The sequence below is a fragment of the Macaca fascicularis genome, chromosome 20 (assembly GCF_037993035.2).
Source record: "Macaca fascicularis isolate 582-1 chromosome 20, T2T-MFA8v1.1".
NCBI lineage: Eukaryota > Metazoa > Chordata > Mammalia > Primates > Cercopithecidae > Macaca > Macaca fascicularis.
This window is the reverse complement of record NC_088394.1, coordinates 77,775,160-77,790,311: the sequence shown is the minus strand read 5'-3', so window position 1 is coordinate 77,790,311 and position 15,152 is coordinate 77,775,160. Positions and strand designations below refer to the sequence as shown.

The following is a 15,152-nucleotide window of genomic DNA, read 5'->3' as shown; positions in this document are numbered from 1 at the left end:
AAATATTCGCAGTAACTGTAAATGTGATATGAAAATACTCATGACTTCCACTGGTGACAGAGCCCCCAAGTGGCTTGCTGCCAACGTTCATAATGGAAGGAAGTATTAAGTTTTATGTACAGCTTAAACAAATAAAGATGTAATTTTTTTTCTGTTGAAGTTCACATGCCCCTCTGATTCTAACCGTGGATTCTTTGGGGGTCTGTAAAAGCCCAGTTGAAAACTGCTGCCCTGAGAGATGGTAGAGCAGAATGAGGGTTCCCAGGTCCCTGAGTCACCTTGTGGGTTAGAGCTCAAAACTCACAGAACATTCTTCCTCGCGTGGGGAAGAAATAAACTCTTCTGTGCTTTAAGCCACTGCATATCTAGTCTCTTTATCCTAATAATTCAAAAATCCAAATGTTACCGTGGCATCCCTAGGCACATATAATCACTCATCTCCCCTGTGCACTAGGAATAACAGCTCTATTGCTGCACTTAGCGTTTTCTAGCCACTGCCCGCCTCCCACACAACCGGAAGCTCCAATCACAGGAACAGCACCCAGGTCGCTGGACACCTCCAGCACCTCAAATAAGGCTGACTCCTAGAGAGGGTGGGGAAGGTTCACCAATGAACGAAGAAACCATAACAAGTTAGCCTTTAATGTAGCACCAACTACAGGACAGGCGCAGTTCCACGCACTGTGCACGCCTTCCCTCATATGATACTCCCAGCAAGTTGGCCAGGTGGGTTCTAATATTATCTCCCCCTGAGAATGGTGAGAACAGAGGCTCCCAAAGGTCAACGGCTTTGCCTGGAGTCACAGTGTTAGTAAGGAGAGCAGGTTTGGGCCTGTAGAGTAGGACCTGGAGCAGGCCCAGTAGGACACAGAACTTGGTGAATGGGACCCCGAGCCAGGGAACCGAGCCACTGGGCTCCCTGGACAGCTGACAGCAGCACCCGGGGTGCCTACCTTGATGATGATCTTCTCCCGCAGCTGGCTGGGCGAGGGCAGCTGGTCAGCGCTGGCCTCCGTGGGCTTCATCAGCAGCAGGTCACCAAACACTTCCTTGAAGGTCTTGGCCATGTGACGCTGCTGCTCCACGCTGCAGTGCTCCTCGATGGACAGGATCACTGGGAAGCTGCAGGCGGAAGAGGGTGGGCAGCTTGGCAGGGGGAGCAGGCACCTCTGCATCTGCCCCACAGAGGGGCCAGGGCAGCTGGCCCTGGGGCAACAGAAACCGGGTGCTGCTTGGGGCACAGCCCCCACATCTGCCCTCTCAGAAGGAGAGGGGACCTTATCCTGGGTGTGAGGGCACAAGCCTTGGGACTCAGAACAGCTGCAGTCTGATCCAGGAGCTTCCCCATACCCCAGAATGCACCTTTTCTCTATTCTTTTTTTCCATCCATTCAAGTCTTTAAACTTACAGAAAAAAAGTCTCTAATTTTTTTTAAATTTCAAACTTACAGAAAAGATCAAAGACAGTGCAATAAGCACCCATGTAAGCTTCACCTAGGGTCACCAACGTTGACACTGTCCCACGTGCGCATCTACCTACTTTAGTATATTTATTTTCCTTTATTTATAAGGTGTATTGGTTTCATATATTCTCATTCATATACACACACAGGTAATTTACATATGTATGCATGCATACATTATTTGTATGTGTATATATGTATATTTATATAAGGTGTCTGCATTTATAGATCATTTGTGTGTACTAGAGTTGATTTTTCTCATCTATTGAGGTTATGGTCCATAAAGTCACCACCAACACTGATTGGCAAATACCTGAGCCATTGCTCCTAAGGGGAAATACAGGGTTAGGGCCTTTTGAGCCCGTGGTCACAACATTTACCTCAATGGATCAAAATCTGACCTTGTTTTATGTGTGTTTCTGTTTAAAGACATCTGATTTGGTATATATTGTTGACTGACATAGGGCTCACAGCCAGCATCACTGCAATTTGTGCCTGAATGAAGCATATCTGACACAGGTATTTTCTCCACTGGGCACATCACAGCCTTCGTCATGCTCAGGAACACCAGGCAGCCCTCAGCACTGTGCTTCGGACCATCTGAACAGCAAAATTACCAAGAAAAAGCTCAAAAACAGGAAAAATGTGGCACTCAACAGACGGTGAGAAGGACACTTGCTGAAGCTTTCATGCTGTAGACCAGGAAGGTGAGCGCTGCTTTGCTTAACCTCAGCTGAACACGTGTGCGTCACATGAGTCTCATTTCCCACACTTTGTGCGTGTCTTAAAATGACCTCAGAGTGCTTTGAGATTTGATTTGGGGTTACAAGTCAATTTTAGCAAGTAGGTCAATTCAGTTACAGAATTCACCAATAAGGATCACCTATCTCCGTCTATATACATTCACATATTAGTACATGCATATACATACATACATATATACGCATATATATATTTATGTGTGTGTGTGTGTGTGTGTGTACATATACAACACACGCACACTCCTCCTGAGGGAGCAGAAAACTCATTTAGTTATTTATTTTTACATTTTTGGAGATGGAGTTTCACTCATTGCCCAGGCTGAAGTGCAATGGCACGACTTCAGCTCATTGCAACCTCTGCCTCCCAAGTTCAAGCAATTCTCCTGCCTCAGCCTCCTGACTAGCTGAGATTACAGGTGCCTGCCAGCATGCCCAGCTAATTTTTTGTATTTTTAGTAGAGACAGGGTTTCACCATGTTGGCCAGGCTGGTCTCAAACTCCTGACTTCAGCTGATCTACCCACCTCGACCTCCGAAAGTGCTGGGATTATAGGTGTGAGCCACTGTGCCCAGCCTATATTTACATTTCATTTATACATGTATTTACGTTTCCTCCTGAAGCATCTGAAATGAGACGCGGACATCCTCCACAGGTATCTCTTAAGAACAAGAACATACCCTAACTTCACCACACCATGTCACCCCAGGAAATTATCATTAAACAATGATTAGACATATTCATCATTAGACATACTCAAATTTCCCCAGTTATCCAAGAAACATAGTGTATAGATGGGGTTTTTCCCACCGAGAATCCATTTGAGGCTTGTGCATGGCATTTACTATGAAACAAAATTATTATTTTTTTTTTTTTGGAGACAGAGTCTTGCTCTGTCGCCCAGGCTGGAGTACAGTGGCGCGATCTCAGCTCACTGCAAGCTCCGCCTCCTGGGTTCACGCCATTCTCCTGTCTCAGCCTCCCGAGTAGCTGGGAGTACAGGCACCCGCCACCATGCCCGACTAATTTCTTGTATTTTTAGTAGAGACACGGTTTCACCGTGTTAGCCAGGATGGTCTCGATCTCCTGACCTTGTGATCCACCCACCTCGGCCTCCCAAACTGCTGGGATTACAGGCGTGAGCCACCACGCCCGGCCGAAAACAAAATTATTCTAAAGGCAGCTATGTCACTTCCATAAACAGGAAACCACATCACTCGATAGAAATGAAGGTAAAAGTGAAAATAAACTGACGATGATAAAAATAAAATCCTTAACCATGTTCCAGCTCAAGTAAATCATAGCCTCATCACTCCTGGAAAGCGTGGACCCAGCTCATTCCCCGATCCTGATCCACACACCCTTACTAGAACACAACAGCTAAAAAGCTTTTAGAACAAAGGCTAGTGAGTTGGTATCAAAACTTAACTGGCAGCAAAATGTGAACCATTCGAATGAATGCTGCTTGCAATCATTTTTTTAAATCCCTCTTAATACCAATAAGGATGCCTTTTGCTGCAAAAACATTAATGCATTCATGTGTAATTACAGAGTTCTAGCCCTATAGGTGTTAGATGATTCCAGGCCTATTTTAACCAGAAAAAACTTCCTCTAGCCACGAATGAGATAATGTTCAATGAGTGACTATCAACTCACAACCATAAGTACCTATGTCCTGGAAAGGAAAGCAAACTCTCCAAGCAGTGTAAGCAGCCCCTCCACAGTGTCTGTTAACACAGGCTTCTTCCATCTGCCTGGCGGAGGTTGGCACTAAGAAGGGCCAGGGCCCTATGGGGGAGAACACTGCGATGGAGACATCATATGCTTTCATTGAGAGGTTTTCGCCAAGTGGGAAAAGACGTCCATAATTTCATTGTCTCAGAGCAACGCCTCCACCCAGCTCGAGGGACATCTGCAGTAAATGCAATAAAAATAACCACTCGGGCTGGGTGCAGTGGCTCATGCCCATAATCCCAGCTCTTCGGGAGGCTGAGGCGGGAGGATCACCTGAGGTCATGAGTTCAAGACCAGCCTGGCCAACATAGTGAAACTCTGTCTCTACAAAAATACAAAAATTAGTCAGGCATGACGACAGGTGCCTGTAATCCCAGCTACTCGGGAGGCTGAGACAGGGGAATTACTTGAACTCGGGAGGTGGAGGTTGCAGTGAGCCAAGATACTGCCATTGTACTCTAGCCTGGGTGACAGAGTGAGACTACATCTCAGAAAAGAAAAGAGAAGAGAAGAAAAAAGGAAGGAAGGAAGGAATGGAAAGGGAAGGAAGGAAGGAAGGGAAAGGAAAGGAAGGAAAGAAAGAAGGAAAGAAGAAGGAAAGAAAGAAAATCGATCTTATTGACTGAACACTAAACTCTATGCCTGCATTTAGCACTTGCTGTAATGGCATCTCATTTAATCCTCACAACTGCCCTGTGAGTTGCACACAATTTTCACCTCTGTTTTTTAATGTGGGAATTGAAGCATAGAATGGTAAGTGCTTTGCCCAAACTAGTACTTCACAGCTGGATTCAAACTTGGCAAAAAGGATTCAGAACCCATACTCGTAAGTGCTATTCTACCCCAGAAGGGATAAAAAGACAACTACCATTCCACTGAGCCTACAGACGGCCTCTTGCCAGCTCTCAGAAAGAATAAGGAACCCAGACCAGGAGTCAGTATATGACGGCCTCCACCCCAAATCTGGCCTGCCATCTATTTCTGTAATTTGTAATTCAAGTTTCAACCGGAACACAGCCAAGCCCATCTGTTTACCTCTTGTCCACGGCTGTTTTGCACTTCGGCAACAGGGCTGAATAGTTGCAACAGAGACTACAGGACCCACAAAGCCTGAAATTTTTTTTTTTTTTTTTTTTTTTTAAGATGGAGTCTTGCTCTGCCACCCAGGCTGGAGTGCAGTGGCGTGATCTCAGCTCACTGCAAGTTCTGCCTCCCAGGTTCACGCCATTCTCCTGCCTCAGCCTCCCGAGTAGCAGGGACTACAGGTGCCCGCCACCATGCTGGGCTAGTTTTTTTTTTGCATTTTTCAGTAGAGACGGGGTTTCACCGTGTTAGCCAGGATGGTCTCGATCTCCTGACCTCGTGATCCACCCGTCCTGGCCTCCCAAAGTGCTGGGATTACAGGCGTGAGCCACCGTGCCCAGCTAGCCTGAAATATTTCCATCTGGCCCTTTACAGAACAATTCTGTTGACCTCCAGCCCAAATCAAGATCTTCTAGTGGGACAGAAAAGGATTAGACCTGAGGTTAGAAACCCTTGAAACAAACCTAAATGTTCTCATCCACTTAACCTCTCCTTGCCTGAATTTATACTCATCTGTTAAATGGGGATGACCATACCAACTTTGCAGCAAAGAATCAAGATGATCACATGTACAAAGGACCTAGCACAGAGCCTGGCCCCAGGCGGCTATTCAAGAAATACACTACCACCACTACTGGCTGCTTGGATTCTGCCTGTAGAAACAGGTTTGGTGGGGGTGACAACTAGGCAGAAAAGAGGGAATTAGGACAGAAGGGGAATTTTAACTTTCCTTGCCTCTTTTTTTTTTTCTTTGAGACAGGGTCTCGCTCCGTTGCCTAGGCTGGAGTGCAGTGGCGCAATCTCAGCTCACTGTAACCTCTGCCTCCCAGGTTCAAGCAATCCTCCCATCTCAGCTTCCCTAGTAGCTGGGACCACAGATGCATGCCACTGCACCCAGCTGATTTTTTTTTTTTTTTTTTTTTTTTGTATATTTGATAGAGACGGGGTTTCACCATGTTGCCCAGGCTCTTCTCCAACTCCTGACCTCAGGTGATCACACCTCAGACTCCCAAAGTGCCAGGATTACAGGCGTGAGCCACTGCGCCCAGCCTTTCCTTCTCTTTCAAGGGTTCTGAAAGTGGGGGCCAGAGAGAATGAGGAGGCGGGGTGGGCACGGAGCAGCCACAGGGTTTCCCAGCCAGAGCCTCCTCGGGGCTCTAGATTCCGGGAGTAACCTGCACTCTCGGCCTGCAGGGGGTACTAACACTCGGGTGAGAACTTGATGGCACTGGCTTTGGCCAAGATGGGGCCCAGACCTTCCTACATTTGGAGGGAGGTGTCTATGTGTGTTTGCCTGTCTGTGCATCTGCCCATCCAATCCTAGCTGCCTTCCTCTTTAAGTCACACCACCCAAAAATCAGCCAACTGACCTTGAGGTAACAAAGGCATGCTCTTTGATGGCCTGTACGACATCGTCAAACTTGATCTTGGTGGTCCGCGTCCAGCCGTGGTAGATGATCGGCTTCCCATCGGGCCCGTCCCAGCAGTCCACTACAGGGAGAAACGTGGCAGGCTCAACAACACGTGTGTTCACCAACAGCCCCAAGGTCAGCCCCCAGCCCACACACCAGTTCAGTTACTAGACAAGGACGCCCACACTCCCTCCATTCGGCTGCCAACAGGAGGACACGGGTTTCCCTGTGTAAGCAGGGTTCCCTGTGCGCTTACATAATGCAAGTGCAGCTGTCCAAGACAAGCTAGTTTCGATGCTGTTTTTTTATTTTTATTTTTTGGAAGATGAAGTCTCACTCTGTTGCCCAGGCTGGAGTGCAGTGGCACAATCTCACCCCACTGCAATCTCCGCCTCCCGGGTTCAAGCAATTCCCCTGTGTCAGTCTCCCGAGTAGCTGGGACTATAGACGCGTACCACCACGCCCAGTTAATTTTTTTTTTAATTTTTTTATTATTATTATACTTTAAGTTGTAGGGTACATGTGCATAACGTGCAGGTTTGTTACATATGTATACTTGTGCCATGTTGGTGTGCTGCACCCATCAACTCGTCATTTACATCAGTTATAACTCCCAATGCAATCCCTCCCCTCTCCCCCCTCCCCATGATAGGCCCCGGTGTGTGATGTTCCCCTTCCTGAGTCCAAGTGATCTCATTGTTCAGTTCCCACCTATGAGTGAGAACATGCGGTGTTTGGTTTTCTGTTCTTGTGATAGTTTGCTGAGAATGATGGTTTCCAGCTGCATCCATGTCCCTACAAAGGACACAAACTCATCCTTTTTGATGGCTGCATAGTATTCCATGGTGTATATGTGCCACATTTTCTTAATCCAATCTGTCACTGATGGACATTTGGGTTGATTCCAAGTCTTTGCTATTGTGAATAGTGCTGCAATAAACATACGTGTGCATGTGTCTTTATAGCAGCATAATTTATAATCCTTTGGGTATATACCCAGTAATGGGATGGCTGGGTCATATGGTACATCTAGTTCTAGATCCTTGAGGAATCGCCATACTGTTTTCCATAATGGTTGAACTAGTTTACAATCCCACCAACAGTGTAAAAGTGTTCCTATTTCTCCACATCCTCTCCAGCACCTGTTGTTTCCTGACTTTTTAATGATTGCCATTCTAACTGGTGTGAGATGGTATCTCATTGTGGTTTTGATTTGCACTTCTCTGATGGCCAGTGATGATGAGCATTTTTTCATGTGTCTGTTGGCTGTATGAATGTCTTCTTTTGAGAAATGTCTGTTCATATCCTTTGCCCACTTTTTGATGGGGTTGTTTTTTTCTTGTAAATTTGTTTGAGTTCTTTGTAGGTTCTGGATATTAGCCCTTTGTCAGATGAGTAGATTGCAAAAATTTTCTCCCATTCTGTAGGTTGCCTGTTCACTCTGATGGTAGTTTCTTTTGCTGTGCAGAAGCTCTTTAGTTTAATTAGATCCCATTTGTCAATTTTGGCTTTTGCTGCTGTTGCTTTTGGTGTTTTAGACATGAAGTCTTTGCCCATGCCTATGTCCTGAATGGTACTACCTAGGTTTTCCTCTAGGGTTTTTATGGTATTAGGTCTAACATTTAAGTCTCGAATCCATCTTGAATTGATTTTCGTATAAGGAGTAAGGAAAGGATCCAGTTTCAGCTTTCTACTTATGGCTAGCCAATTTTCCCAGCACCATTTATTAAATAGGGAATCCTTTCCCCATTTCTTGTTTCTCTCAGGTTTGTCAAAGATCAGATGGCTGTAGATGTGTGGTATTATTTCTGAGGACTCTGTTCTGTTCCATTGGTCTATATCTCTGTTTTGGTACCAGTACCATGCTGTTTTGGTTACTGTAGCCTTGTAGTATAGTTTGAAGTCAGGTAGCGTGATGCCTCCAGCTTTGTTCTTTTGACTTAGGATTGTCTTGGAGACGCGGGCTCTTTTTTGGTTCCATATGAACTTTAAAGCAGTTTTTTCCAATTCTGTGAAGAAACTCATTGGTAGCTTGATGGGGATGGCATTGAATCTATAAATTACCTTGGGCAGTATGGCCATTTTCACAATATTGACTCTTCCTATCCATGGGCATGGTATGTTCTTCCATTTGTTTGTGTCCTCTTTTATTTCACTGAGCAGTGGTTTGTAGTTCTCCTTAAAGAGGTCCTTTACATCCGTTGTAAGTTAGATTCCTAGGTATTTTATTCTCTTTGAAGCAATTGTGAATAGAAGTTCATTCCTGATTTGGCTCTCTGTTTGTCTGTTACTGGTGTATAAGAATGCTTGTGATTTTTGCACATTAATTTTGTATCCTGAGACTTTGCTGAAGTTGCTTATCAGCTTAAGGAGATTTTGGGCTGAGACAATGGGGTTTTCTAAATATACAATCATGTCATCTGCAAACAGGGACAATTTGACTTCTTCTTTTCCTAACTGAATACCCTTGATTTCTTTCTCTTGCCTAATTGCCCTAGCCAGAACTTCCAACACTATGTTGAATAGGAGTGGTGAGAGAGGGCATCCCTGTCTTGTGCCAGTTTTCAAAGGGAATTTTTCCAGTTTTTGCCCATTCAGTATGATATTGGCTGTGGGTTTGTCATAAATACATAAATAGCTCTTATTATTTTGAGGTACGTTCCATCAATACCGAATTTATTGAGCGTTTTTAGCATGAAGGGCTGTTGAATTTTGTCAAAAGCCTTTTCTGCATCTATTGAGATAATCATGTGGTTCTTGTCTTTGGTTCTGTTTATATGCTGGATTATGTTTATTGATTTGCGAATGTTGAACCAGCCTTGCATCCCAGGGATGAAGCCCACTTGATCATGGTGGATAAGCTTTTTGATGTGTTGCTGAATCCGGTTTGCCAGTATTTTATTGAGGATTTTTGCATCGATGTTCATCAGGGATATTGGTCTAAAATTCTCTTTTTTTGTTGTGTCTCTGCCAGGCTTTGGTATCAGGATGATGTTGGCCTCATAAAATGAGTTAGGGAGGATTCCCTCTTTTTCTATTGATTGGAATAGTTTCAGAAGGAATGGTACCAACTCCTCCTTGTACCTCTGGTAGAATTCAGCTGTGAATCCATCTGGTCCTGGACTTTTTTTGGTTGGTAGGCTATTAATTATTGCCTCAATTTCAGAGCCTGCTATTGGTCTATTCAGGGATTCAACTTCTTCCTGGTTTAGTCTTGGAAGAGTATAAGTGTCCAGGAAATTATCCATTTCTTCTAGATTTTCCAGTTTATTTGCGTAGAGGTGTTTATAGTATTCTCTGATGGTAGTTTGTATTTCTGTGGGGTCGGTGGTGATATCCCCTTTATCATTTTTAATTGCGTCGATTTGATTCTTCTCTCTTTTCTTCTTTATTAGTCTTGCTAGTGGTCTGTCAATTTTGTTGATCTTTTCAAAAAACCAACTCCTGGATTCATTGATTTTTTGGAGAGTTTTTTGTGTCTCTATCTCCTTCAGTTCTGCTCTGATCTTAGTTATTTCTTGCCTTCTGCTAGCTTTCGAATGTGTTTGCTCTTGCTTCTCTAGTTCTTTTAATTGCGATGTTAGAGTGTCAATTTTAGATCTTTCCTGCTTTCTCTTGTGGGCATTTAGTGCTATAAATTTCCCTCTACACACTGCTTTAAATGTGTCCCAGAGATTCTGGTATGTTGTATCTTTGTTCTCATTGGTTTCAAAGAACATCTTTATTTCTGCCTTCATTTTGTTATGTACCCAGTAGTCATTCAGGAGCAGGTTGTTCAGTTTCCATGTAGTTGAGCGGTTTTGATTGAGTTTCGTAGTCCTGAGTTCTAGTTTGATTGCACTGTGGTCTGAGAGACAGTTTGTTATAATTTCTGTTCTTGTACATTTGCTGAGGAGTGCTTTACTTCCAATTACGTGGTCAATTTTGGAGTAAGTACGATGTGGTGCTGAGAAGAATGTATATTCTGTTGATTTGGGGTGGAGAGTTCTATAGATGTCTATTAGGTCTGCTTGCTGCAGAGATGAGTTCAATTCCTGGATATCCTTGTTAACTTTCTGTCTCATTGATCTGTCTAATGTTGACAGTGGAGTGTTGAAGTCTCCCATTATTATTGTATGGGAGTCTAAGTCTCTTTGTAAGTCTCTAAGGACTTGCTTTATGAATCTGGGTGCTCCTGTATTGGGTGCATATATATTTAGGATAGTTAGCTCTTCCTGTTGAATTGATCCCTTTACCATTATGTAATGGCCTTCTTTGTCTCTTTTGATCTTTGATGGTTTAAAGTCTGTTTTATCAGAGACTAGTATTGCAACCCCCGCTTTTTTTTGTTCTCCATTTGCTTGGTAAATCTTCCTCCATCCCTTTAATTTGAGCCTATGTATGTCTCTGCGTGTGAGATGGGTCTCCTGAATACAGCAGACTGATGGGTCTTGACTCTTTATCCAGTTTGCCAGTCTGTGTCTTTTAATTGGAGCATTTAGTCCATTTACATTTAAGGTTAAGATTGTTATGTGTGAACTTGATCCTGCCATTATGATATTAACTGGTTATTTTGCTCGTTAGTTGATGCAGTTTCTTCCTAGTCTCGATGGTCTTTACATTTTGGCATGTTTTTGCAATGGCTGGTACCGGTTGTTCCTTTCCATGTTTATTGCTTCCTTCAGGGTCTCTTGTAAGGCAGGCCTAGTGGTGACAAAATCTCTAAGCATTTGCTTATCTGTAAAGGATTTTATTTCTCCTTCACTTATGAAACTTAGTTTGGCTGGATACGAAATTCTGGGTTTAAAAATCTTTTCTTTAAGAATGTTGAATATTGGCCCCCACTCTCTTCTGGCTTGTAGAGTTTCTGCCAAGAGATCTGCTGTTAGTCTGATGGGCTTCCCTTTGTGGGTAACCCGACCTTTCTCTCTGGCTGCCCTTAAGATTTTTTCCTTCATTTCAACTTTGGTGAATCCGGCAATTATGTGTCTTGGAGTTGCTCTCCTCGAGGAGTATCTTTGTGGCGTTTTCTGTATTTCCTGGATTTGAATGTTGGCCTGCCCTACTAGGTTGGGGAAGTTCTCCTGGATGATATCCTGAAGAGTGTTTTCCAACTTGGTTCCATTTTCCCCCTCACTTTCAGGCACCCCAATCAGACGTAGATTTGGTCTTTTTACATAATCCCATACTTCTTGCAGGCTTTGTTCATTTCTTTTTCTTCTTTTTTCTTTTGGTTTCTCTTCTCGCTTCATTTCATTCATTTGATCCTCAATCGCTGATACTCTTTCTTCCAGTTGATTGAGTCGGTTACTGAGGCTTGTGCATTTGTCACGTATTTCTCATGTCATGGTTTTCATCTCTTTCATTTCGTTTATGACCTTCTCTGCATTAATTACTCTAGCCATCAATTCTTCCACTTTTTTTTCAAGATTTTTAGTTTCTTTGCGCTGGGTACGTAATTCCTCCTTTAGCTCTGAGAAATTTGATGGACTGAAGCCTTCTTCTCTCATCTCGTCAAAGTCATTCTCCGTCCAGCTTTGATCCGTTGCTGGCGATGAGCTGCGCTCCTTTGCCGGGGGAGATGCGCTCTTATTTTTGGAATTTCCAGCTTTTCTGCCCTGCTTTTTCCCCATCTTTGTGGTTTTATCTGCCTCTCGTCTTTGATGATGGTGATGTACTGATGGAGTTTTGGTGTAGGTGTCCTTCCTGTTTGATAGTTTTCCTTCTAACAGTCAGGACCCTCAGCTGTAGGTCTGTTGGAGATTGCTTGAGGTCCACTCCAGACCCTGTTTGCCTGGGTATCAGCAGCAGAGGCTGCAGAAGATAGAATATTTCTGAACAGCAAGTGTACCTGTCTGATTCTTGCTTTGGAAGCTTCCTCTCAGGGGTGTACTCCACTCTGTGAGGTGTGGGGTGTCAGACTGCCCCTAGTGGGGGATGTCTCCCAGTTAGGCTACTCAGGGGTCAGGGACTCACTTGAGCAGGGAGTCTGTCCCTTCTCAGATCTCAACCTCCGTGTTGGGAGATCCACTGCTCTCTTCAAAGCTGTCAGAGTCGTTTGCGTCTGCAGAGGTTTCTGCTACGTTTGTTATTGTTTACTGTGCCCTGTCCCCAGAGGTGGAGTCTACAGAGACAGGCAGGTTTCCTTGAGCTGCTGTGAGCTCCACCCAGTTCGAGCTTCCCAGCAGCTTTGTTTACCTACTTAAGCCTCGGCAATGGCAGGCGCCCCTCCCCCAGCCTCGCTGCTGCCTTGCCGGTAGATCACAGACTGCTGTGCTAGCAATGAGGGAGGCTCCGTGGGTGTGGGACCCTCCCGGCCAGGTGTGGGATATGATCTCCTGGTGTGCCTGTTTGCTTAAAGCGCTGTATTGGGGTGGGAGTTACCCGATTTTCCAGGTGTTGTGTGTCTCAGTTCCCCTGGCTAGGAAAAGGGATTCCCTTCCCCCTTGCGCTTCCCAGGTGAGGCAATGCCTCGCCCTGCTTCAGCTCTCGCTGGTCGGGCTGCAGCAGCTGACCAGCACCGATCGTCCGGCACTCCCCAGTGAGATGAACCCAGTACCTCAGTTGAAAATGCAGAAATCACCGGTCTTCTGTGTCGCTCGCGCTGGGAGTTGGAGACTGGAGCTGTTCCTATTCGGCCATCTTGCTCCACCCCCAATTTTTTGTATTTTAGTAAAGACAGGTTTGCACCATATTGGCCAGGGTGGTCTCGATATCCTGTCCTCATGATCCGCCCGCCTCAGCCTCCCGAAGTGCTGGGATTAAAGGCATGAGCCACTGCGCCCAGCCTCAATGCTTCTTTTTAAAGAAGATTTTACCACGTGTTTTATTTTGACTTTGCCTGTTGAAAACCTTGACTGCCTTTTTTGCCCGTGGAAATGATACAGAGCAATGAGAAATTTATTTGTAAAGGTTCACAGTAAAATTTTCAGACAGAAATGGGTCATGTGGAAGGTGAACATCCCCAATCTTTTGGACCCCCTGAGGGCACAGGAGCTGACTGCTTAAAGCTTTTCTTCTAAACATTTGTTTTTTCCTGAGGGAGGAGAAAAATCATAAATGGGAGGAAAGTCTATAGAATAACTGCTACAAAACATTGCTTCCATGATGAGTGGTTTTTGTAACACTGGAGCCTAAGTCAGTGGTTGTTGCCTTTTTTTTTTTGAGACAAAGTCTCCCTCTGTTGCCCAGGCTGGAGTGCAGTGGCACGATCTCAGCTTACTGCAACCTCTGCTTCCCAGGCTCAAGCGATTCTTGTGCCTCGGCCTCCCAAGTAGCTGGGATGACAGATGTGCACCATCACACCTGGCAATTTTCGTATTTTTAGTAGAGACAGCGTTTCGCCATGTTGGCCAGACTGGTCTCAAACTGATCTCAAGTGATCTCCTGATCTCAAGTGACCCGCCCACCTCGATCTCTCACAGTGCTGGGATTACAGGCATGAGACACCATGCCCAGCTGGCTGTTGCCTTTTCTCAGCCAAATGCACCCATGAGCCTTTGGTGAGAGAGAGGCTGGAAGGAAAAGAGCCAGAGAGGCTATGAGAAGGAAGGAGGGAAGTAAGGCCTCTGCCATCTGCCCAGCCACAGATGCCAGCTGACCCTTCTCTTCTTTTCTGTTTAGACACAGAGTCTCACTCTGTTGCCTAGGCTAGAGTGCAGTGGCACAATCACAGCTCACCACTGCCTCAACCTCCTGGGCTCAAGCGATCCTCCCACCTCAGCCTCTCAAGCTGTTGGGACCACAGGTGCATGCCACCACACACAGCTAATTTTTTTACTTTTTGTAATGACGGAATCTCACCATGTCGCCCAGGCTGGTCTCAAACTCTCGGCCTCATGCAGTCCCCTCCCTCTTCAGCCTCCCAAAGTGCTGGGATTACAGGCAGGAGCCACCATATCCGGCCCTGATAGTTCTTTTCACATTTGCTCACAGAACTCCCAATCCAGGTGATATGGGGTACCTGTGCACACCTAGGACCCAGCTGCCAAAACACCGTGGGTGTCTGTCTGCCTTTTTCTAATACCAGCCCAGGGGGAAGCTGAGGAGATACAGATGACAGGGACTCTGTCTCAAAAAAAAAAAAAAAAGAAAGAAAAATCACACTCCAACCCCATAAATATGCACAGTTATTATGTGTCCATTAAAACTTTTTTAAAATTTGAAAGAAAACATAGAGCAACCACATGGTTATCCTCAATGTGCTGTGAGCGTGACCTCGGCCAAGAAGGAGCTACTCACGTTCAATGCAGCGACAGCCCATGCGCAGGCAGCGGATGTAAGCTTCTGGGGATGACTCGCTCCGCAGCTGGTCACCTGTGAGGTACCTGCAGGAGAGAAGGCAGGTGGCCGTGAGGGGGTGGCAGCCACAGGGGTTAGGGGGCAAGCCTGCACCTCAGGGTGTTGCGGGGGAACTTCTCAGCCTGAGTTCCCAAAGCTCTGAATTCTTCCATCTGGAAAGACTCAAAGCTAAGGGCTAGGAGAGAAATACACAATTCCACGGTCACACTGGGCATGAGCTTTGAACTCAGGTCACAACCACAGGAGGTGACTGCTGACCACCTGGGCAATGCAAGCATGGAGAGGACGTGTTCTTTTGAGGAGAAGTTGGTCAAAGCGCATCAGAAGCAAAAAAAGCTGCAGAAGATGAATTAACAAAGCCCCGTGGCCACCCTCTGGGTCCTCGGTCTAAACAGAGATGGGCACTTCTTTTGGTATCAGGGC

General features: G+C 45.4%; 1 protein-coding gene across 8 annotated transcripts in view; it reads right to left on the bottom strand.

Moving 5' to 3' along the window:
• The window catches only part of PLCG2 (phospholipase C gamma 2), a 239,221-nt gene that overhangs the window by 61,338 nt on the left and 162,731 nt on the right, over positions 1-15,152 (bottom strand). For all 8 annotated transcript variants that reach the window (XM_074027663.1, XM_065536926.1, XM_074027664.1 and 5 more), the window contains 3 exons: positions 14,670-14,755; positions 6,408-6,528; positions 954-1,122 (listed from right to left, as the gene is read on the bottom strand). In XM_074027663.1, the coding sequence (XP_073883764.1) occupies positions 954-1,122; positions 6,408-6,528; positions 14,670-14,755 (376 nt within the window). The remainder of the gene's footprint in view (positions 1-953; positions 1,123-6,407; positions 6,529-14,669; positions 14,756-15,152) is intronic.